The 24658-nt window shown below is 44.6% G+C and overlaps 1 protein-coding gene across 2 annotated transcripts in view; it reads left to right on the top strand.

Moving 5' to 3' along the window:
* The window catches only part of VAV2 (vav guanine nucleotide exchange factor 2), a 1354235-nt gene that overhangs the window by 977737 nt on the left and 351840 nt on the right, over window positions 1–24658 (top strand). For both annotated transcript variants that reach the window (XM_069609623.1, XM_069609624.1), the window contains exon 6: window positions 20430–20528. In XM_069609623.1, coding sequence (XP_069465724.1) covers window positions 20430–20528 — 99 coding nt within the window. The remainder of the gene's footprint in view (window positions 1–20429; window positions 20529–24658) is intronic.

Genomic DNA, 24658 nt, shown 5'->3' on the forward strand with positions numbered 1-24658 from the left:
CTCTAAATTTCACGTAAACCAGTCTATTGAGCTACCAGCTTTCTTTCAGAACCCCACCAGCTCAGCTGAGGTAAAACTAGATGTGAGGAGGGGGGTCCTTTACTATGTAAACAAGACCAGACCGCTAAGAAAAACAGACAACCTGTTTGTCTCCATACCACCAGGCAGAGAAGGAGACCGCATTTAAATAAATTCCATCTCCAGGTGCATAGTCAGATGTATACAATTGTGCTATTCCCTATCAAACAAGACACTGTCTTTCACGCCCAGAGCTCACTCCAAGGAGCACAGGAGCCACTCTGGCTTTCATTGCAAATGCCCCTCTAGACAGCATTTGCAAAGCAGCTACATGGAGCTCAGTACACACTTTCACTCAGCATTACTGCATTGACACTCATTCCAAGCCAGATACACAGGTGGGACAAGCGGTTCTAAGACACCTCTTCGCACATGAACCTTCTCAAATCCCACCACCTTCTCCTAACACTGCTCGCTAATCTATGCACAGCATGTGATCTAAGCAGATTCCACAAGCCTCAGAAGGGATACATTACTCACCTTAATCGGATTTCTGATGCTTGTATCTGCTTAGATTCACATGCCCCCAACCCCCTTCCTCCCTTCGGAGAGAAGGTGCATGGATGCTTATGAGCTTGTCTAATATGTATCTGCTTGGATACGACTGTACTCACGCTGCACTTCATGCTACCTCATGTCAGAAAAATAACAATCTGAGGGACCTCGACGCATGAAGAACCATGGGTACAGTGGACGTCGCACTAGGGATATTATTACTGGCATGCCCTGTCGACGTCTGTTTTCGAGTTTTGAAAACAAGAACAACTGTAATACTCTGCAGCTTCCACTAGATGTCGGCCTATGCACAGCATGTGAATCTAAGCAGATACAAGCATCAGAAATATGATAACGGTGAGTAATGTATCCCATATTTATGTGTGTGTGTGTATATATAAGTCTATTTAATCCACAATAATGTTATGAAGCTATCAAAGCAGGTCTGATTTCTTTAGAAATGGGTGATCTTTCTAGGAATAAGCCTACAGTAGTTGTAGATAATTCATACCGATAATATTAGTCAGGGTATAAAAGGGACAATACTGTGAAAAACGGAGACCATGAATTCAGTAACCCCATTATAGCATAAAATATGATATTTTACAATTGAGTCTACTTGGCTAATTTCACCTGCCTTAGATCGCAAAAGGGTCTCCAGATGCCAAAGATTTGTTTTCATATCTCTAAGGATAGACCTTCTTCTAAAAAACAGTCCAGGATTGTTACTTTTCCAGGGTGTTTAGTCGAATTCCATCAAAGGAGAAACACGCTTGTAACAGGCTCAGAGATGCTTGAGATTGGGTGTGGGGCCAAATAACCAAATCTCTCTTTTAGAGCCGTTCACCTTCATTTAATAACCCATGCTCGGAATCCAAGGGGATGCTTTTCTGCTGCTCACCACAGCCTTGTTGAGCATTTTGTGTTTCATGGTGTCTCGCGTCTGGTTACTGTTTGTGAACGAATGTATTTTTTTCTTTCTTTCCCATGGACTTGCACAGCATCTTGTCCTTGCATGTGTGCTTTCATATGACAGTGCTATGTGAATGAATAATAAAATATTAATAGCAGCCATTGTGTTTCTTCATGCCTCAGATTAGGTACATGCAGGTAAGTGAGACTGTGGTTGATGGAACTTTGTAACTTGGTTATTGACTTTGCAAATCCTGCGTTCACCTGAACACCTTGTTTCTTATGCCCATTTGCGCATGTGCAGCCCTTTTCATGGTTTTCACGTAAGCATTCATGCCCCTTTTCTCACTGCCCTCCATATTGCACCCTAAAGCAACTCCATATAATGTATCTTCATCCCAGTGGGCAGCAAGGGCGTGAGTGACCATGGCTCACAGGCCCTGGATCTCTCAGGATGCAGCCTTGAATGGCAAGGATGTGGGTCTCTAATTGCAAACACTATTTCTTCCCATTGAATCACAATCGTATTGTATTTTTGCTATAGATTCTCATTTGCTATTTTGTGAACCTCTTAGAATGTGTATTATAATTTATTACATGACTGAAAGCCACATGTTTTAGCAGGAAAAGTGTATTTTGGTAGGTGCAATGACCCCTCGCATTGTCAACCCAGGTCCCACCCATCACCTACTCTGGCGAGACCCCATCACAAGATTTTGGTAATGCTGGCCATATTACTTCATGACACTATGACAACCTTTGCCCAGTCCTGGGTTATGATTTCACAAATCATTGCTGCTGTGCGCATAAGTCTAATTTGCTGAAGTGACGTTAAACAAGACTACAAATCCCAGAAGGCATTTGTTAGTTAAATGAAGCACCAGGACTAGGTGTATGGTATCCTCTTACATGGTAAAATCTCGTCACACTTGGTTCCGGATAATTTTACTCCACAACTTCCCAAGTATGCACATGCAGGTTTGTTGGATATGAGTAAAGTAGTTTCCAACACATCTATTGTCCTCCTCTCCTGGTGCCAGGGGAGAGGAGCGCAGGGGTGTACAGTGCCCACTAAATGTAGTCCGTTATAGGCCCTTTTGTGACTGTTGATTTATCGTAGCGTCTATATTCCAGCAGGTAAACTTCAAAAGCTGTCTTGTGTCAATAAGTGAATAAGCTCCACCATTGGTGGGCATTCCAGTTTACCGATCACAGATGTGTCTTGCAGGATCTCGAAGTTGGTGCATGTATTTTTGATATCTTTCAAAGCACTATGGCCACAACTCTAGATTAATGTATGTTTGATCTTGGAACTGGCTGTAGTGTTCAGCAAAGTGGCGGCTGAGAATAATTCACATTTTTGAGTGTGAACATTTCCCATGAATGTGTTGTAGCTCCCCATTCCTGCCATTTACTGGAATGTGGAGCTTGAAACAACCAGGGAGGAATGGTTCAGATGAGTTTACGCCCCAAGAAAATATTTAAAATAGTGCAGTTTACCACATATTTTCTATGAAAGAAATTGGTAAAAGCCACAAAGTTTATAATCAATTTTCTAGGGTAACACATGAAAAAATCAAATAGATGCCAAGTCACCAATAGTACACAGGAACATTTTACAGTGCATTTTCACTATGGATTTCCCCATACTGTATGCCAGTGTGCTGCCAGTGTAAAAACATTGTCATGCAGACTGTGACCATAGATGTCCATGCTAGCTTCACCAACATATGTCAATATTCCTACACAAGAACATACTCCTATTTTCATTGCCCATAATGCAAGCAATCATACTAAAAGAAAACATGTCCATGCTGGCATCTCCAGTATATGGCAGTATCCCCACATAACAACATACTCTTGATGGCTTTGCTTGTAATGCTAGTAAAAATGTCATACCACCGGAGGAAAATGTCAATACTGGCTGCATCATTGTAGGCCAGAATGTCTGTGTATGGACAATCATGTTAGCTTTGCCCATAATGGAAGTAAAAAACAATGTCATGTCGCTGTAAAATAATGTGTCCATTCTGGCTTCTTCAATATAGGTCAGTATTACCCCATAAGAACACTCATTATGTTGGCTTTGCACATAACGCCAAATAAAGAAAACATGCTCATATTGGCTGCAACAATGTAGACCAGTATGGCCTTGTAAGAACACTCTGCATGTGGGTTTTGCCCTTAATGCCAATAAAACATAACATACCCTTGTAAGAAAACGCATCCATACTGGCCTCACTGCTGTTGGACCTCCTTACCCTATGCAGCAATAGAGGTCCTTATCTCTCACTTCCCCATCACACCTGCACACACATGCTGACTCTTCAGTGGTGGTACCTCTGCCAACAGTTTCCCCCCTGGCACCTTCAATTGGAACCCTTGCCCAACCCACCTGCACACATTACATGCATACGTGTAACGCATTAACACACACACAGAGAATTCCTCACATGCATACATAGACATATACAAGCATACATAAAGTGTTTTCAACACTTACCTGCTCTCGCCCCAGCTGGCTGATGCTGCATGTTGAGCTGGATTGCCCAGCCTTCATCCCATGGAGCAATGTTGCATTTTATTTGCACAAAGATGAGAGGACAGTGGGGCCAGACTTCCTATGCCCAGTCACTCTCTCAGCATTGTGTTTAACTTTGGAAGCGGACAAGAGCTGCAACTTTGCCAGCAACATCGGGTCAGATTAGACATGCGTACCTAATTAAAGGGGGGGTCACCTTTCGCTCAATAGACCAGCCACTGCTGGTTCATTTAGTATTTTTGTGTCACTATTAAAATTATCTTTTGTTTTCTCTGCTGTATGTGTGTAGTTTGGTCTCCAAGGCTGTCCTTGAAAAAAGCCCACCCACACCAGGTTTTCATGAAAACCACTATGTAAATCGCTTCCATTTCGATTCACTGATTTCAAATGTAATTTGTGAGAACGGCCTGAATACACAGAGTGGATTTGGCTATTGTTGAATGACTTGAAACCCTGAGTCCAATGGCAAAACATCCATATGCTGAAACTGATGTCAAAGGAATAGTTTTGTGACCAGTTATCTTGAATGTACACCATGGGTTGTGCTTAGTACAGCGTATTATGTTTCCTTACTAGCCACCCTAACTTCCTTAGCACTCCCCAGAGAACTTAGTTGCTCTGCTGATTGTTTTCATACCTAGTGCTACAACACGCGCCAGATGGAAAACTTGGGAGTCTGACTTTGCTAGTAACAGGGCATTATTTCAGACTATGCCTTCCAAGATGCAGGAGCCTCAGAGCGTATAGCTATAGAGTACCTCAATCGTGCTCAGCTTCTATTCCTTGGTCTCTCTGTAAGGGCTGTTTGTTCTCACTTGGCGATGTCATTTAGAATGTTATAGAGGATCACATTTCTGGTGCCTAAGTTCTATAAGTCTTGTCACATTGATGGAGAGGGATGGTTGAAAGGGAATAAGAATGAATATTGGTCAGAGTTCCTTCCCAAGTGTAGCATCGAGACATAGAGGTGAGTCTCTAAGTGCGGGACCGGGATTCAAACCTGTTTTGCTCTGCCCTGTCTTGCTTCCAAGTCAAACACATTGCCCCTGAGCTATCCTTCAGGCCTTGGAAGATGCCCTTCAAATCATGGATAAGGGCAACCCATGCCTCCTTTTCCTCCTTGACCTATCATCTGCATACAACACCATCGACCACCACATTCTCCTCATCCTCTTCCCACTGCATCCTCCTCCTCCTCGCTGATCGGATCGATTTGACTGGTGCTTTCCTGAACTGGTTTACGTCCTACCGTCCAGATGAACACATTGCGATTTAACTGACTCCCGGTCTCCTGTTGTCTTCCAAGGCTCCATCCTCTCACTGATCCTTTTTAATATTCACATGGACCCTCTGGGCACAGTCCTCAAAGATCCCGATATGGCCATCCACCACTATGCAGACGGTCCTCAGTTGTACATGTGTAAAAAGCCCACAGAACATCTGTTGTTTCTGCGATCACATAGCCATCATCCATTCATGAATGTCGACTGCCTACTTGAAACCTAACCCATCCAAATCTGAATTTGTCCTCATCGGTTCCCCAATTTAAACAAGTTGTTCAACAATGGCACAATGATATGCGCCTAGAAGGATTTGCTGTGCAGCTCTCCGATTCAGCTAAATCCTTAGGCTTTGCCATTGACAGCAGTCTGTCCTCCCATAAACACATTGCCAAGATACCCAAATGCCCTGGCTCCAAATATCCACCCTTTGCAAAATCAAACCCTTCCTCCCTCTGCAGGATTTCCAGAATGTAGTGCAGGTGCTTGTGGTCTTGCACATCGATGGGTAAAATGCCCTCCTTTTAGGGTTCCCAGCTGCTCACTTGGCTCCCCTAAAAGCAGTACCCCCTCACCACTGCACGTCTTATTATGGGTGCAAAGAAATTCGACCAAATCACCCCAGTTGTACACAAACTAGATTTGCTTCCTCTCCAGGCCAGGATACTATTCACGACTGCATATATCATCTACAAAGCAGTCACGAGTAGCACACAAGCATACCTGTCAACCAAGCTCCACATATCTGGTGGCACACGCTCCACATGCAGCAAATCACCCTACCGGCTCAAATGAACTCGCTCACAAAGAGAGGACCCGCAAACAGTCCTTCTCTTGTCACGCACCCACATGCTGGAACTCGATCCCGGTATTTACTCGGAATGCCCCTACAATTCTCCAGTTTCGCAAATCTCTCAAAACATGGCTTTTTCAACAACACCTCACCAAGGGCTAATCACAATGGAGGTACAGACTGTAACTCACAGTACTGCGCTGCTATTAGGATATCACCAGACCAACGCTGGGCACCCACACCCTGCACAGCACTCCACTGTTCTTGAGCTAGGTCCATGCTTTAAACAGTAAAATAAAAATACCAGAATAGAAGGAGCATAGATTCTAATTGAAAGCAAAATAAAAGTGATGTAGCACCTACCAGTACCCATTGTCTTAATGAATGCCCTTAAATGTACGCTATGGTCTGTAAGAATTCCAGGTAGGTGCAGCATTCCACTAAGTTACCCAGACTCTGAGGCTACACACCAGTCACTGTTATTTTCTGTAACTCCACACAGTGCTACTGTGTTAATTGTATGTGTACACCCAGACCCAACATACACTCCCAAACACAAAGTAGTGTGTTGCTGCCTGCCCCTCAACTCTTTCCTTTGAATCTTATCCCTATCCTGCTTTTATAGCGCTCCCTGCTTTAGAGCTAGATTTGTGCTTTGTGACTCTTCTCTATATATATATATATATATGTAAAGAAAGAGAGGAGAGGGGAGGGACCGCACTCTCCGTGCACCCAACAAAGTTTGGAAAAGTTCCAACAAAGTTTCCAAAAAAAGGGAAAAGCGCAGCTCACACAAGGTAGGTAGAAAAAGAGATAAATATTTAATAAATTCTTAGCTGTGCAAAATGCACAGAACAAAAGGCTGGGGAAACAGCATACACAAACAGAGGCAGGACGCCTGTGGGCACGGCCCGCTTACAACGCGTTTCACGCTCAACTGAGCGCTTGATCACGTAACACAACAAAGAACAAAGACATGGTTAAAAGGTATGTAGTCCATCTTCTATGTCAATTATAGAATGAAGGTGCAATTACAAAGTGATTCAACAGTGGCCATCTTGGAACGGAAGGTCAAGCTATTGCCTGCCATACAGCCGTAATGTACCGTAATTTCCACCATATGTTACCATTAAAAAACAAAGCCAAGCTGAATTAACATTTTAGTTAAAAGCCTAGTACATTGACTTAAGTCAGATTGTGTCTTGTATAAATACAGACAACAGCTTATATAAATCAATCAATTCAGAGGAAGTGTAATGTCATTATATGCATGTAGATTAAAAGAAAAGGGCCAACTCGGGTTGTGTCATTGTAGATAGATTTTCAACCTGTCCTCCGGTTTAGCATTGGGCAGATACGCAAAATAGCAGCATAAATTGGCATACATGACATCTGATTACTTTGATGGACTAGAACATATGTCTTGTGCAAAATTGCAAAGATAAAAACACATATGGTATGGTTAAAAATCCAACCCAATTGCAATATCAAAATAGACATAGGAACTACAATTCAAGTACCAAGGAAATGTTATGCAGTCATAATTTCCAAAGATTAATTATAAAAAAATATTTTTGATACTTGACCTAATCATGTTTAAAAGGGAAGGAAAGTGCAAGTGCAAGTCCAATATGGCAACCTGAGCGATGTAAAAAATAAGCAAGGTCATAAAAGTGACCACGTTTGATGAATATCAAATCATCTGCACACCACTAATGTAAATTATGCCGATGGCATGGCCAGGACTACTGCTGTATAGTCCTTACCTCAAATACATGGATATAATATATTCTAGATGACAATTACTTTTCCAGCTGCATTATCTGACTAAATGATTGTACATCAGAGATCCACTTGTGTAAAATGCATCAGTGGTAACATAATTGAAGAAAAACCCAGTAACCACAGTGAAACTATGGACACAACATACCAAATTATTCACCAGTCAAGAGTCCTTCTAGGTCGTGAATATAGCAACATAAAAAAATATATTTTTTCCCTTACCCCTTCCATCCTCATTTCAAACCATAGTGGCAATCCAATCATTAAAACGGTGGAAGCGAAAGGAATTTGTTTTGTACTTGAGCACAGGCCAAGAACTAATCAGTAAATTTGAAAAACACATTAGTTTTCTGAAAATTATTGAACGCACACTTGAAAGACATAAATCAGTTAAACATAGTCAAAATAAAATAATAGATGGAAATGAACCAGTTCAAAAAAACACAGTAGGGAGTAAACACATTGTTATATACCTATAAACGTATAAAGCTCCTCGTCAAGGTTATGCCCATTAGGGGATTTTGTATCAAAATCTAAGATAAACCGGGTCTCCAATTGTCTCAGTTTTAATATACGATCTCCACCTCTCGGATGAATCGGGACATGTGCCACCGCAAAGAATTTGAGAAGAGTAAGGTCATTGTCATGTTCTAATCTGAAGTGCTTAGCCATAGGGTATGCGGGATCTGAGTTCTTAATTGCCCTGAGGTGCTGCAATATTCTAAGCTTTAATTTGCATGTGGTGCTCCCCACATACCATCTCATGCAGGGGCATGAAAGGACATAGACCACAAAAGTAGTATCACAGTTTATCGAATACTTGATTAACTGTTTACATTTGGTGACCGGATGTACAAAGAATTTACATGTAGTGGCATGGGCGCAGGCCTTGCATTTAGAGCATTTTGAAAAGCCTATGGGGGATTTCATCAAGGATTGCATCAGAGAGGGATTGGTATCGTTTAATGGTAGAAAACTGGAGACCAATTTTTCCCCAAGTGAGGGTACGCGCTTATAGGTAATAGTTGGACGATTGGCCAGCAAGGGACATAAATCTTTATCCACGGTGAGGACCCGCCAATGTCGCTCTATGATTTTACGGACATGATTAGAGGCATTGTCAAATGTGACTATAAGTCGGGGTTCATCATTCATAGCGGTTTTCGCAGGTTTGTTACCATACAATAAAACATTCCTGCTTAGTCCGCGAGCTTTGGTGTAGGCCATTTCTATCACTCTGCGTTCATAGCCCTGTTTAACAAAATCAATAGCCGCCAAAGAGCAATGATGGTCGAACGATACTAGATCGGTACAATTTCTACGGTATCGAATGAATTCACCATATGGAATACTACGTTTACATGACGTAGGATGGCAACTTGTTGCATGCAAAGGTAGACCAGTGTTTGAGGGTTTTTTGTGTAGTTCAGTATTGAAACCAGATCTTCCAAGGGTCACAACTACATCTAAATATATGATTTCAGTCATACTATTACACTCTGTAAAACGTAAGTTAACTGTATTGGTGTTGATATGTTTCACAAATAATAGCCACTCAACTTTGGTCCCATTCCATATGACGAAGATGTCATCTATGTATCGCCACCAAGCGACGATGTGTGTAGCAAAGCTAGATGCAAGTAGATCACTAAGGAAGGTGGCCTCCCACCATCCCATGGTCAAATTTGCATAGGATGGTGCAAAAGTACTCCCCATGGCCGTGCCCCTAACTTGGTGGTAAAAAGAGCCTTCAAACAGAAAAACATTGTTAGTTAAACAAAAAAACAACATTTCGAGAATCATAGAACTATGTCCATGAAAGTTCAAAGAACGGGTATCAAGAAAAAATTTACATGCTTCCATCCCAATTTGATGGTCAATGGAGGTATACAGGGAGACAACATCAAGGGTTGCTAAAAGCAAGCCATCCTCCCAAGGTGTATTTGTAATGTGTTGCAAGAAATCCTTGGTATCCCGTAAATAGGAGGGCAAAGCCGATACCAAAGGAAATAGTGTTTCGTCCACAAACTGGGCCATATGTTCAAGGAGAGAGCCACATAGAGTAACAATAGGTCTCCCTGGTGGATGAATGAGAGACTTATGAATTTTTGGTAAAAAATAGATGGTTGGTATAGTGAAAGAGGAGGGAACAAGAAATTTAACAAATTCGTCATCAATTAGGCCAATATCCACCCATTTTGTACATAAATTTGTGGCTTCCAATTGTATATCACCAAAGGGATTTTTTGCGAGTTGGGAATAACATAATCGATCCCTCAGTTGACGATTGGCTTCAGCCACATAATGTATCCGATCTTGAATTACAATGTTAGACCCCTTATCAGCTGGTTTGATGATAATATTTGATAAGCCTTGTAATTCGCTGATGGCCATAAGTTGGGCAGAAGTAAGGTTTTGTTTGTTTTTGATGGTACTTCTCCTTAGTTTTCTCAAATCACTAATACATAGATCATAGAAAGCTTCAATACATCCACCAATGGGAAACTGTGGATTAAATTTAGATTTGACCTTAAGTTTTGTATGTACATCCCAATCAGGGTCAATATTGAAGTCAGTAAGGCAGGCATTGGAAGGATCAAAGTCAGAATCTTCAAGACAGGCCAGATCCATAAGAGATGGAATATCTGAAATCAAGAGATTGGTACGGCCCAACCGCGGTGTAGTTGGTTTGGGCACGATGGTATTCAATGAAAAGAATTTCTTAAGTCTAATCTTTCGAATAAATTGGTCAAGATCAAGGCGCACTTGGACATAGTCAAATGCTTTAGTAGGGCAAAAATTAAGTCCAAGTGAAAGGACCGAGGTTTGCGCTTTGGTAAGCACATGAGAGGACAGGTTGGTAATTTGGCACAGCTTCATGTTGTCCATAATTATTTTTTGGCCCCAGAGCGTGTTGCTCTGCTCTCTTGGCGTTTTTCTGAGCCGTTTCCCACGCTGGCCTCGCCGAGTTGCTTTCCTCCTCGTGTCTTCTGTCCCTTTCCTCTTCCTTTTCCTCTTCCTCGACCCTTTCCACGTTGCTTTTGATTCTTTCCATCCTGGCATAGCAGCCGCATCTCGTCTAAAAATTTTTTTAATCTGACGGAGGGCTCCTCATTATCCAAAACTGAGACATCTGATTCAGATGAAATCGAGCCAGGATCACCGTCAGCAATGGGCTCAGTTGTAGGATTTTTTCGTAATGAATCAAACCTTTTGGCAAAAGTGAAGATCCTGCCTGTTTCGTAATCAATTTTGTCTCTAATGAACTTGCGGTGTTTTCGTTGCTTAATGTCATCTTCATATATGATAAGGGCTTCATTGATTTTCACACGAAGTTGTTTACCCTCCTCAGAGGACGACATTTTATTAAGTTCTAATTCCTTTTTCCCAAGTTCTTCCATTGCCTTCGCTCGATCTGATTTGGCATATTTAACCAAAATCGTAAGAAAGTGTGCTGAGCACCCTTTGCTGGCCTCTCCCCATTCCTGTAGCATGCCAGGGTCTTGATCCTCAAATGAGGGCATAGTCAAAATTCTTAGTCCTCGCGGTATTCGTCCGACATCCAAGTAGTTTTGTAAAGAGTGTTCCTCCCACCATTTGGAAATCTCCTTTTTGCGTAATTTTTCAATTTCTTTAAGTAATACTATTTCAGGGTTAAGACTTGAAATGTTCTTTTTGGCCCCAATAGTGGGAAAACTGCTGGGCATCACTTGAGTTTCACTGAAGAGATCCTTGGCCTGTGCAAGACGCGATGTTGCCCAGGCGTCCTGCATGTTTGTAATGCCGAAAGAATCCCCAGACTTTTGCAAGAAAACAAAGAATTGTCTAAAATTCAAAAGATTTCTAAAATGAATGTGAGCAATACACATCAATGCATATGTGAGCAGAAAAAAAAAAAAAAAAAGAGCGCTACTGAGATGGGAAAATCACAGCATGCCCAAACTATTGCAGCCGGCAGTATAGAATGGCAACGAGAGAAAGACTGGGGCGGAGTATCCACACAGTACAATACCTTCCTGATAGAAAATTGAGGAAAATTGCAAAACACACAAGACAGTCACCTACCCTGCGGCCACTATCCACGCGTCCTCCGGCACGTTTCACGTATTCGCGTAGGCAGGGATTCTCGGGCTATGCTTCCTCACGGGTACTGTTGGGCTCCAGTAAGCAGTGCAATCTGCCCCCAGTGGCAGCGATTCCGTTTGAGGAAACGACTCTAAACAGAGGCGCGCCAAATTGAAAAAAAATATATATATTAGTGAAAGTGTGTTTGTATGTTCGGGGTTGGCTGCACCCTCGTAGCAGTTGGGGGGGATGAAATGTTGGGCCAAGGTTGGCATACCTGTCTCGGGTGTACTATCGATAGTCAAATTTGACCAACCCGTCCCATTTGCCCTGCACAGGGCAGGATCTGGCCCTGTGCTATCAGTATAAGGCGGTTTAGGGAGATTGACGATTTTGCGATGGTTGGCTCCAGCCCCATTACAGTTGGTGGGCTAAATGTTGGCCCAAGGCGGGCATACCAGTCTGGGTGTACTGGCGATAGTGAAATCTAACCAACCCCACACATTTACCCTGCACAGGGTGGGTCTGGCCCTGTACTACAAGAATAGGAGATTTTGGGAGAGTGACGATTTTGCGATTTTTCATAAATAGGGAGGTATGACGTAATAAAACCTACTCAAGGCTATAGCAGACCCTCACGTGCATACCCGGCCAACACCGGGTGGTACCGCTAGTACAATATAATCTAAAGGCCACTCCAGCAGCGGTCCAGCTTTTTACAAATTCACCAGTCAAGTGAAATTCCTAGTCAAATCCCGAAACCTAGCATAATGAGATTTGGCTCAGGTGTCCTCCCCTCCCCCAGTAAGGTGGCACACAGGCTGGCAGCTGTGTTCAACTGGGATTATGTTCTGTATGGCGAGGTCCTGAAACAAAGTCGCCCTTCTATCGTGCCCAGCTGTCATTTCAAGTACCCTCACTCTTAATACTTGCCACTGAGTGGCTCCGCTATGTGCCAGGTTGCAGGGTTTTGTCTGCGTGCCACTTATAATTTCCCTTCACATTATAATCAATTGTCAGTCTTTTCTGTCCTTCTGTCCTTCTATCCGGTTGTCTTTCATGTCAGTCCTTACCTGGCTTTGTTCATTGGTTCCAGGCGAGTTCGTTGGTTTCCTGGGCTGCTGTCATGGGTCATCTGAAGAGGCACGTGCTTTGAATGAAGGAAGTCCCCGGGGCTTGCAGAGCAGAGTTTAATTTAATGCCTTCTGCTCCTGGCCCTGCTACCATCTGGGGTGCCCTGCGGCTGGCGTGGCCATACACCCACGGTGCATCTTTGCGCCGAACCCAGTATCAGGATTAGTGCAACTGGGATTGCGATGTGTTTTTGTCTTATATTTTAGTGAACTGGGCCCAAACCACACACTCTTTTTTTTTTCAACGGTCGCTAAATGAATTTTGATGCCAACTGCCCTGGGTTGTCTCCGAATTGGGGTTTACGGACAGGGGGCATTTTTAAACTGGCGAACGCAAAGTGTGAACGTTGGCACTTTGCCGCCTCTGCAAAAATGAAGTGTTTGTCTCAATTTTTCACCATTGTGATTACACTTGGACGTGAACAGGTGTATATGCCAACAGAAACAAACATTCCTACGAACGGGGCTGAACTCGCCCGGCACATCTGCCGTATCATAACTTCTAAATTGACTCCTGCAGCAAGTGTGAAATAGGCGGCACTTATAGCTGTGGGAAACATGTGTGTATTGCCTTTCTTTGGCATGTTACCCTATGCCACAGCTCGCCCGCCAGGCCGCTCCGCCAGCACATGGCTGATTTCACTTCTGGTGAAGCTTGCTTTCATGCCCTCTACCTTTTCTGAACTCCGTTTTTATTAAATGAATCAAACTTGCAGTTCATGCCTGCATGTCTCCTCCTCTACATCAGGAGTACTCAGTCGGCCGGCCATTTTGTACTGTGTTCTCATTGCTGACGCTGCTCAAAAGGGCTCAATGTACCGTGTGTGTATACCCCAGTTCATTAATAAAGACTTTTGAGAGAACATCAAAAATACATTTTAAAAAAGCTTTCACTATTTTTGTGTGAATTGATAACACAAAAAAGGGCAACAATGCTTGAACCCGCTGCAAAATAGGGGATATTAACATGCATGGCAGTCACTTTGGTGACACCACTCCAAGTTGATCTCCCTTTGCCCGCGGTGTCCTGGGAGATTGTGGAAAAGGAAAGACGTGAAGGCCTTATGTAAATTATCCACGTCCCGCACACGCGCTTTTGTACAAAACGCGCGTAGACGTTGTTTGTGTGGGAACCTTTTCCTTCTGGAAATATTTCAGTCATAATTATCATGGTACTGAAAAATGAGAAGAGAGACTGCTTCAGTTCCTTACCAATGCCCTGTCAAAGCACAGTGTGCACTTCTTCACCCCCCTAACCCTCCTCCCTCAGCCGGTGCTCCAGATAAGATTTGAAAGTGGCAGTATTTTACTCACTATTTGTAAGGGAGTACAATTATTTTTTAGGGAGTAAAATTGTAAGTCAAATACCCATTGGAAGTATTTTTTCTATGTGAATAAAAATGTTTCAAAATGGAAAACGGAAATATTTTTGTAATCATTCCTTTGCACCTAATTATTCATACACATTAAAAGTACATGTTTACTTCTTCTGAAGAGTCAGTAATAATACCAATTTCTTCCTGTGGTGCTGCATGCACTACTGTCCAAACACATCCTTTGAGCTCTGTGGGTAAAAGCAGAGGCACAATGTTTTACATGGCCGTTTCCTATATTTCCCCAATTTATTACTCCCTATTTTTATTTTTATGGAGAATTTGCCTTGTTCTTAGGGAGTAAACGTGGCCAATACACCCCCTTTCTGTAGAGCTGCCTCCAGCCATGCCAGACACTTACCTGCATCCCTCTTCTATTATCCCCAAGCCCACGGACATGCGCTACATGCCTCTGACACTCCCTGCACCACACCAACTGCCACATTCACACCATCAGCCATACTCCTCTGCGCTTGAGGGGGTATAAAGTAGATCAGCGCTTGGAAAAGGAGGGTGAGAAGGGAGGGAATCTGGGTGAACATCACATGCCTTGGGTGGATAGGCAAAGACCAGAGACCCTTGAGGCGATGAGGGCGAGAGACTGGGTAGCTCTGCTGATAGTTTACGATGACAATGTGTCCTTTATTCTTTGCTAATCCTGGCCACTGTTTGTGGATATTTGGAGGTTTCAGATGATCAACTCTTTGCCTATCTCCCCTTATTTACAGAAAAGATGAAGCGTTTGTGACCCAGACACTGCCGCAGATGCTCAGGCCAATCTCTCACCACCCAGTGTCTTCCTCTCCTTAATTCCAGGCTGCCTGCAGTGGCACGATATTCATTTTAGGAACCTTTGGTGCCTGGGCTGTTGCTAACTTCAAGCCCTGACCACATCGAATTTTAACTGTTTTTGCTCCATTTCTCTCTTTGTCCCAATATTTAAAGTTTTTTTTATTATTAATATTAGGGGATTTATTGAGCGTGGACCTACCTTTGGGAAGCAACAGAGTGCTTTACAATCTTAGGCAGAAGAACACAGTGAGGGAAGCAGAGAAAAGGAGCAGGGAGCGAACAGGGGATGGAGAGCAATTGGCAGCACGGGGGGGGGGGGGAGGGAGACAGCAAGGAGTTGATTACTGAGTCTTGGGTGGGGAGTGCAGGATGTGTGTACCTAGATGTTAAGGAGGAGCCATTACTTGAAGAGGAAAATCCTGAGCTGTATGACCGTATCTTCCCCCAGAGCATTGTTGCTCATGTTAACGGCAACATGCTGATGCGCGTCAAACATTTGCGAGTCTTGCTTCTGCTTTGTCATCTGCCACAGATATCGGTCTTTGGATGATAAACTCACAATTTAAATCAAACTACCGTATTTAATTATTCTGAGCGTTTGCTTGGAATTTAAAAAAGCCAAAACCTTTGAGAGCCTGGTTAGACATTCCCATACTCACCGTTTCATCTTTAGCCTTTATTTTGGTAAAAGACCATTGATAAATAATTGCAATGGGTAGGTAAAGAAGGTGTGTATACAAAACTCACTTTATTTTTCACATTCAGCCAATGCATATTTGAATTAATTTCCCTTTTGGTCTGCCTTTTGGTTCACATTAAGATTAGAGATTACCCTTTTGACCAATTTCATCAAAGATCTTGGTTACAGTTTTTGTTTGAATTGCTCTAGCTAAGAATCTAATTCAAGTATTTCTACAAAAAATGTTCAAATCGTTTTCCTTTCCCAAACCCTTTGAGTCTGGGCCTGCTGTCAAAGAGAGCCGGTTCCACGGGGGCCTAATGGGAAGTGATGCCTTCAGCCACCCTTTCTACGCCTGTGCGGCTAGGAGCTGTAGATGCTCATTGAATTCTGGGTCACGTTGGTCCCTTTCATGACGACTCTAATTTAGAGTGACATCTATTTGGTCTGGCTGGCCCTTCCGCTCTGTGGTTCCCTGGGGGTGTGGTAGACCTGCAGGGAAGTATCTCATGCCATGTCTACTTCATTCAGGACGGTTGCCATGTGGAGTTAGGGAGATCCCTCCATTGGGATGTAGGTCACTGTGGTTTTCATTTCACGCCTCTCCCCCACTTTGCGGACCCTCACTTTATTGTCTTGTGATATTCTATGAGCTTGAAAGTGGCAGGCGGAAGCCAAGAGCAAAGCCCAACGAACAATCATGCCATGAAAAAGGGGAACATTTTGACTGGGGACTTCTTAAATGCTGACTAATTCTTTACTTGTTTTTTCTCATTGCATAAACCTGTCAAATAGTGCCCCGCTTTCCACCTTCAATGTACAGCTGAACTCGGCGAGAGTTATCACCGAGTAAGTCTGGTTCCTTATGGTGGGATCTCACCTGGGCTGTTTGATGAATCATGGGAAATGTGTCCCTTCTCCCCAAGGGGGAGCCCCCTGTGAGGCTAGGAGGTGAGCCTGCTCTGCAACACCCTCCTTAGGGGTTGAGGCAAGTGAAACCTCACCGGCAGAGACTCCCCCCTTTGGCGATAAGGACTCCTGTTCCCGCGAGGAACTCCCTGATGCCCTCCACATGGCGCCATATTTGGAACACACAAATAAATTACAAGCTCCAAGACTGGGATGAAGAGAAAGTGAATGTATGCTGTTAGCAGAAAGAAAGAGAGCGTGTCCCTTTAAATCAAAATCTCCATTAACTTTGAGTGCGTTGAAGAGGGAGGACATGACAAGGGAAGAGGAGAGAGAAAAAGGAAGGCAGACACTGACCATGAAGCCTGCAAAGTTCAGAACTGATGCGATCGGGAGAAAGAAGCGCTGAAAGTGGAATGCCTGGTTGTGGCGTGACCACGAAGCAATCTTGGTGGGCAGGCTGCCCATTCAACAATGCCGACGCCACCCAATGGAGGAAGCAATGAATGGACTCGTTACCCATAGCAGTATTGAGAAGCCGGGGAGGAGAGAGACATTCTCAAGAAATGGACAGTGCAGAAAGTGACTGGTATCTACTGGCACAAGAGATGTTCCTCTGCAATACTGAAGGTAATGGGGAGAACAGGAATACTGGAAAGCCAAAATGTACTTGTCATAGAATCAGAGAAACTCATCCCAGTTCAAATGACGAAAGCGTGAAAACCAAGTTGATGAACTTGAACTGTATTAATCTGATAAAGAGAGGCATAGAAACCGCAAAGAGGGAGAGACATTGAATTGGAGTAACAGTACCTTGGGAACAGGGGAACAGAATTAATTTTCCAAGAAACAAAGAGTGGAACATAACGGAGAGAGATAACTGTGAACTAAAGACCAGCAAGGCCCCTAAAATAAACACTATACAAGAAAGTCCATACCAGGAAAAGGTGACCTATAATTATTTGGAAAGCTAAGGCCCCAGAGGAAAAGGCACTAGACAAGAATATTCAGAACTCCCTAAAACAGAGCGAAGGATTCAGACAAGGGCAAGGAAAACCCATACTAAAAAGGAGAGAAAGATTACCAGTCCCATAGGGGAATCAAAGGAACGGATACAAAGGATAGCCAGAGACTATTTCAAAATTACATATTAACAAGAAATATAAAGAAAGAAGGGAAGACCACTGCAAAGGCACAACCATCAGGAGAAGGGAGTGCTTCTCCTGGTCTTAGTTGATTGAAATAGTGGTATGGTCAGTAGGATTCGTTTTGGATGGCAGCATTTGCATAGTGGAGGCAGAGGCTGTTTTTCTACCCATAAGGGTCCAAGCAGTTGCTACCATGGGACATTGTTGTATCCATTGTGCGAGCCACATAGTTCTAGGTCTACCAGCCAACCAGCTCCAGAGTCTGGACACAGTCAGGAGGGTTCCCGCAAACGTTGCCCATGAGGACAATATTTTGCCGGCCTCCATTAGTCTTCTTTGGCTTCTATTTGTAGAAAGTATTCATTACATCTTTATGTTTACATAGTGCCAATAGAGTATACCAAAAAATCATATACTTCTCCCCATGATTGATTTCCTCCGGATACTAACTATGCACTCACCGTCCACGGGGGGATTTGAACCTCTATCCAATGTTTACCTAGGGTGGACATCTCTGAAACCTGGGTATGACCTTGCAGAGGATGGCGTGAAATGGACCATCTGTGAGCAAAGGGCAGTGTTGTGATCCTGTTACCATGTGGTGAGGGCATACAGAGAGGGCACAACCAAGGGCCTTAGTCGTGGCCATATTATGCAGCAATGGAGTTCTTAGATCAACTTACTCTGTCTATGCCCCAGGACTCTGGAACCTTCTCCACGTCAGCTTCAGAATTGTATATCGCTTTAACAGTACAGGAAAGAGCTCAAGAGCTTCAAGGAGTGGCTCCTCCCTAACACCACACACTCCCCTCCACACCTCACCCTACCGGAGACCTGGTGATCGGATCCCTATTATTTCCTCTGCTGGTTGCTTTTAGACCATTTGCTGGCAAATTGCCCTCCCACCACCTCCCCTGTTAGGTCCTCACTCCCTTGTTTCTCAGTTTCCCTCACTGTGATCTCCCCCCTATGATTGTAAAGCTTTCTCTGGCTTCCTCAAGCTAGGTCCATGCTCAATAAATCCCTTGATAATAATAATACAATTAAAACCTGTGATACGATTGAATGGCGGATCTCCGATGAGAGAATGTTCAGAGAACCAGCAGCACATGTACAGTTACCTTACCAGCTCTTATCCTTGTTGCCTTCTGCAGATTGGCCTTCAGTTGCTCAGCTCTGCTTTTGAGTTGTTCATCAGGAAGGTCAGAAGAGGGTCATACTTGACGCTCGGAGCTGGGACTGGGAAATGGAGGCATTGGCTCTCTGATTCATTGTGTCTTTAGGAGTTGCTTATCTTTGGCAAAGTTCATTGAAGGGGTTTTGCACATTATAGACACAACAAGCACGGAAGCGGGCATTCCAAGCTTTGCATCTTCCATGAGTTCCACATAGGGAGGGTCTCAATGTATTAATGTTTATGCCACACCACAGTTTTCTTGCATTTTATCCCATGCGTTGCATGCTTCTCCTGAACCATTGTGAGGGACACTTTTTACCTGGCCTTTACAGCTGAAGGGCTTGGTGGAGCTAGACTTGCTGGGGGAGAGGAGGGGCTGCGCCTGTTCTAGCATGCACACACTTAACATAAAGAGGTTCAAGGCCATTTTTAGGAAAGGAAGTCAATAACTTTGGTGGGATTGTTCACCTGACCGCCCTGCATTCCAAATAGTGCATAGTTTTCTCTGCGTGGTTCCAGTCTAAGCATGCAAATGCTCCAGGATTTAATCCATTTTATTTCAAGAATATAGCAATTGCCCCCCTTTTCGAGGGTTGTACAGTGCCGGTAAAGGCCCTGAGCCCTCGCTGAGGCCCTCCTGCGGCTAGCAGGCCGGGCCCATTCCCTGTATGTGGGGGGTGATAGCCATAATCTTTCAAATTCACACAGAATTCTTAAGGTTACAATGACACACTGCGCCTACAAGATAAACAGCTCCCTATCAGGAACCATTCTTAACAAGCACATCGAAATGATGCATGGCTCTTCAGACTGCACCAACAACTGCAGGTGCTTTGCAGTGCAGCACTGAGTAGACTACACACACCGTGCTTAACGGGTGCGTGCCAGACCTACGGAAAGCACCTAGGTCCTTTGTCGACAGTGCTGTAGCAAAAACATGTTCTGCATTTGTTGTATAGATTTGACATTTGTTATCCATTTCTGGTTGCATTCACTAGTGAAGTGCACCCATAATTGGACCAGATGGCATTTAGATAGACTGCCAAGACCCATTGCCATGCGATTTCCCATTTTGTGTCTACTCATGAATAGCCCGTGGGGCCCGGTTGTGTCGGAGAAGAGAACTCTACACATAAAATAAAATAGCAGTATGTTTCCCCAGGCTTGTTTGTATTTGGAAATTGTGTAAACAAAAGCAAAACGTTTCTAGAACTTGTAATGCTGCAACACATCGAGATGCTAACACACAAACTGCCTTTTTATGTGCACAGAAAATGGGCATGACTGATGAAGACAAGAGGAACTGCTGTCTGGTTGAAATCCAGGAGACCGAGGCAAAATACTTTAAGACCCTGGAAGACATACAAAAGGTAAGAGCCCGTGGGCTGGCAGTCTCACGCTTGCTTCATCTACTGCCACAACAACTAAAATGGCTGCCAACACCACATGTGCTCTGTGACGCTGAACTGTACAACCCTTTTTCAGACCAAAATAAAACATAGGGACAGCTCCTCTGCACCCTTATCCTCCTACATGTTTCTACAGGCAGCACGATGACTCCTTCTTACAGTGCCACTGCTGAGCAAAGAACGAAAGGCATTCTTGTGAATTAGAATGTCCCAAAAGGAGTTATGAAGGCAGTAAGGGGTCTTGACTCGCTATGTAGATTGATCTGGTGATAGGCATCTCTCATGTCCAACTTGGAAAAAACTCTGACCTTTTTCATCGACAGAAGGAATTCTTTTATACTTGGTAAGGGGTAACTGTTTGACACAACCTCAAGGTTTAGACTGCGTAGATCAATGCAAATTCGTAGGCCCCCACTTTTCTGTTTCTTTATGAAGACCACCAGACTGAGCCATTCATATGAGACTACCATTTTGGTTGTTCCTTTTTGCAGCATCTTATCGACCTTTGCGTGCAGTGCGACTCTCGCCGTCGCTGGTACTGGTCTGACCTTGTGCTTCACTGGCACTGCTCCTTGTTTCAATTTTATTTTTTGTACGTAGTTCCTGATTCTGCCGGACTTGTCGGAAAATAGTTCTGGGAATTCTTCTTTGGTGATCGATACTTCTATCTATGGACAATACCTGTCCCTCCCCACTGGGGTCTAACCTGATTTGCAGTTTGGCTTGGTCATCGCATAGGTGGACCATTCTCTGCAAAGTACACTTGGGCCCTCGTGACCCTTCCTTTGAACTCCACGGTTCCCTGGATGTATCCTAAGAGGTCCACTTTGGCCCCTCCGAAGACTGTGGGATTGAGCTTGGTCTTGTATGCTTTCACTGTATCATTCCCAACCATGCGTTTATACATGTCTAACCACCCTTGTCTTGTGTCTGTCCACTTTGATGGTGCAGTGGGGCTTTTCTCTGCGACCTGTGAGACTGTTGACCATGATAATTGTGGCACACGCGTCTTCATCTGAGGAGGCCTCGTCTCTGCCCTCCACACTCTGCACTGCTGACACAGCTGTCTTGTCTTTCTAGGTGCAAACTGAAGCAAAATGTCAAAATCTCCTGCATTTGGAACATTCTTTGTTCCTTGCCGGGCACTCCCTGCTGTTTGCCAAGTGGGCAATGCTGGCACACCTGTGGCATTTTAATTGTTCTCATCTCACCGAGGTTTCATCTCAGGTCTCGTGCTGCCCTCTGTCTTTCCTCCTTCCAAACTGAACTTCTGGTGCTGGCACTGGCTACCCAGTCTTTGTGCTTGCAGGATGTCTTCCGGCGTGGTGCCACAGCACACATTGCCGCCAAATCTATTAGCTTGACTATATTGTCAATGGGTTCCGCCGGCTCCTGTCTCCTGCAATAGAATCTGGTCCTGTGAAGAACCACAGTTTCTTTGGAGGCAAACCTCTTTGCTATTCCTCCTCACCGCTTCTTGGTAGACAACATCATCCTGCCCTTCCGGAGCTTGTAGATTGAGGCCTGCAAAATTCCTCTGGCCCTCCACTCCTAGCGCATTCAAAAGCATGGCCTTTTTTTGTGCCGCAGGGTAGTCCATCCTGCCCACCGCATGCAAATGCGTCAGAAACAGGGGTTCCCATTGGAGCCACGGTATAGACTGGCTTGCCTGGCACCTGAAGTAATTACGGGGGAGGTGTAGCTCCCTGCATCTTGCTGGACGTGGGCTGCGCTTGGATTATCGTCTCCAATTATGTTGTAGCCTAATGAATAGGCGCAGGCTGTAATCTTGTATAGGGGCTTTAAAAGCAACAGATTAAAGAAAACACAATGGGCCTCATTACGAGGCTGACGGTAGCCGTGCCTGTACTACAGGCACGGCTGCCGACGGTATCCAATTTTTTCCGGCACCCGCAAATGGGCAATTACCGGGTCATGCCGAGTTTGGCCAACCCGGTAATTGCCCATTCACGGGTGCCGGTAATAAGGGACTCCCCATCCCCATTCGGCCCGATAGGGCTGAATGGGGAAGGTGGTAGCACCGGTACTGTTAATAACGGTATCGGTGCCCCCATCATGTTCTGCTCACGGGTACCGGTACGGCCACCAGGTCAGACCTGGTGAATGCAACCGCACCCGCAAGCAGATCTTCTAGTATGGCAGTATGGTAGCAACGGTGCCGGGAGCGATACCAGCGCTGTTGTTGCCTTACCGCCATACTTGTAATGAGGCCCATTATATGCTTATTTTTCATTAGCTGCTTGGAATGTCTTTATATGGGGCCAAGCTCAGTGGCAGTCTATAGGTAGTGGCCAGCCTCGGTTGGCCCACCTTGAGGAGAGCACTGGCGCTGCTGTGGCTTCCTCCGGCTCCCAGCGCTCATAATGATCCCCTGCGGGAAGTCACCACCTTACATGTTTCTCCCGTTCTCTCGCGAGAGGTTGGCGCGACTTCCCGTAGGGTTCTTTACTCTACATCCAGCCATAGAGCGCTTTTTTGTTTTATTTTGTGGGGGCTTAACTCAGGGAGCAGTTTTGCGTTTTACCGGTTTTACATGCTCAGTTGTGTGGGGTTACAAATCATGCAGTGGCGTTTGCACATCTAAGGAGGACATGCAGTTGACAGGGGAGTTGCTAGGTCTGGAAAAGACCTGGGGCTAAGCTGATGTCATAACTGTTGGGACTGGGGGCTAGCTAGACTTTTGGCTGTAGCTCCTGAGATTCTATCCGGGGCTACAGCCAAAAGATCGGGGGCTATAGCCCCCTTAGCCCCCTCCTAGCAACGCTCCTGGCAGTTGATATGGGTATTAAAAAAAACCCAAAAAGGTGCTGGGCTGGGCTAGGAGGTTAAGGTTCAGAGAGCGATGCGGTCAAAGTGTGGGAGGAAGGTAACCACAAGTGTTTTCAGTGTTCTGCTCTACGCCATCATTTATAAGGTGTAACCACCCGAGACGGGCACTCCAGCCAGTCAGATTGCTCAGAACATGGACTTCACCCTTCATTACAAGCCTGCATTCAGAAGATGTGGGCCCCTGCCTACCCTGCCCCACCTATCCTCATACCCTTTTTATCAGTGGTTCTGTGCTGGCCCACAATCTCTCACTTATATGCTCCTACATTGCAATGTCACTCCCCTGATCATGGTTGCCAGCATGGAAGTGATTGAGGGCCTTTGGCTAGATGATTTTCATGGCAGCCATCCTATTTGGAGTTTTTTTCACGCAGCTGCCCCTGTACGTATATGCTCCCCATAAAATAATCTTAGCTCTCCAGACGTTGGCATTGGAGGCTAAGGCCAAGAATCTAAACTTTGGTGGCATGTACCGGTTGGTAAGAGCCCACCACCCTTTTTAAATACCCTTGCTGGCTCTGGTTAATGTACTTGAGCGGCAGGCTGTTACCAACTGGTATGTCACGCCAAACCGGACATTATTGCTTACATCAGACAGCAGATCGCAGTCCAGTAGTAGATACAAGTATTTTAAAGCTATTGAGTCACCATGAAACTGAAAAGGAAGAGAGAAAACGCACTGAGCACCAGTGATCCTTCCTGAATAATATGGAGCATGTTCATGGAAGGGGCCATGCTGAAGAAGGAAATGGGGATTGTTGTGCACCAGCGAGCGTGGGAGTTACCGTGTGGGTGCGTGAAGGAGAATGCAAGCTCGGAGCTGGAAAATGGGCGCTTTGAAACCGAATGTACTTGCTATATAAACGCCTAACAAGCGATCAATAAATGCATCAATAAATGCTGAGTAGCAGGCGACCTGCGATGACTGATCAGGTGGAAAGGCCATGAATACATTTATGGATGATCAATAACGAGGACATCATTGGTAAACCCATACTTCTGTGACAGTCCCCAATCCTTCCATAGCAGAGGCCGGCGGCGATGAAAGCGCCCAGCCTGGTGGCCACATAGATCTGTCAACAGCCTTGGTGCCAAAGGTGTCCCCGGCAGCGCTGCCGCTGTGCTTGCTTACTACTGAGCCTAATTAGATCAGAGTGAAATCTGGCTCCCAGCATTCATGATACCTCATTAGCAAGATGAAATATGGATGCGCTCTGCTGGAAGGATTAGCACTCGTAGAA

Source organism: Ambystoma mexicanum, chromosome 8 (assembly GCF_040938575.1).
Source record: "Ambystoma mexicanum isolate Mex_15411 chromosome 8, UKY_AmexF1_1, whole genome shotgun sequence".
In the NCBI taxonomy this organism is placed as follows: domain Eukaryota; kingdom Metazoa; phylum Chordata; class Amphibia; order Caudata; family Ambystomatidae; genus Ambystoma; species Ambystoma mexicanum.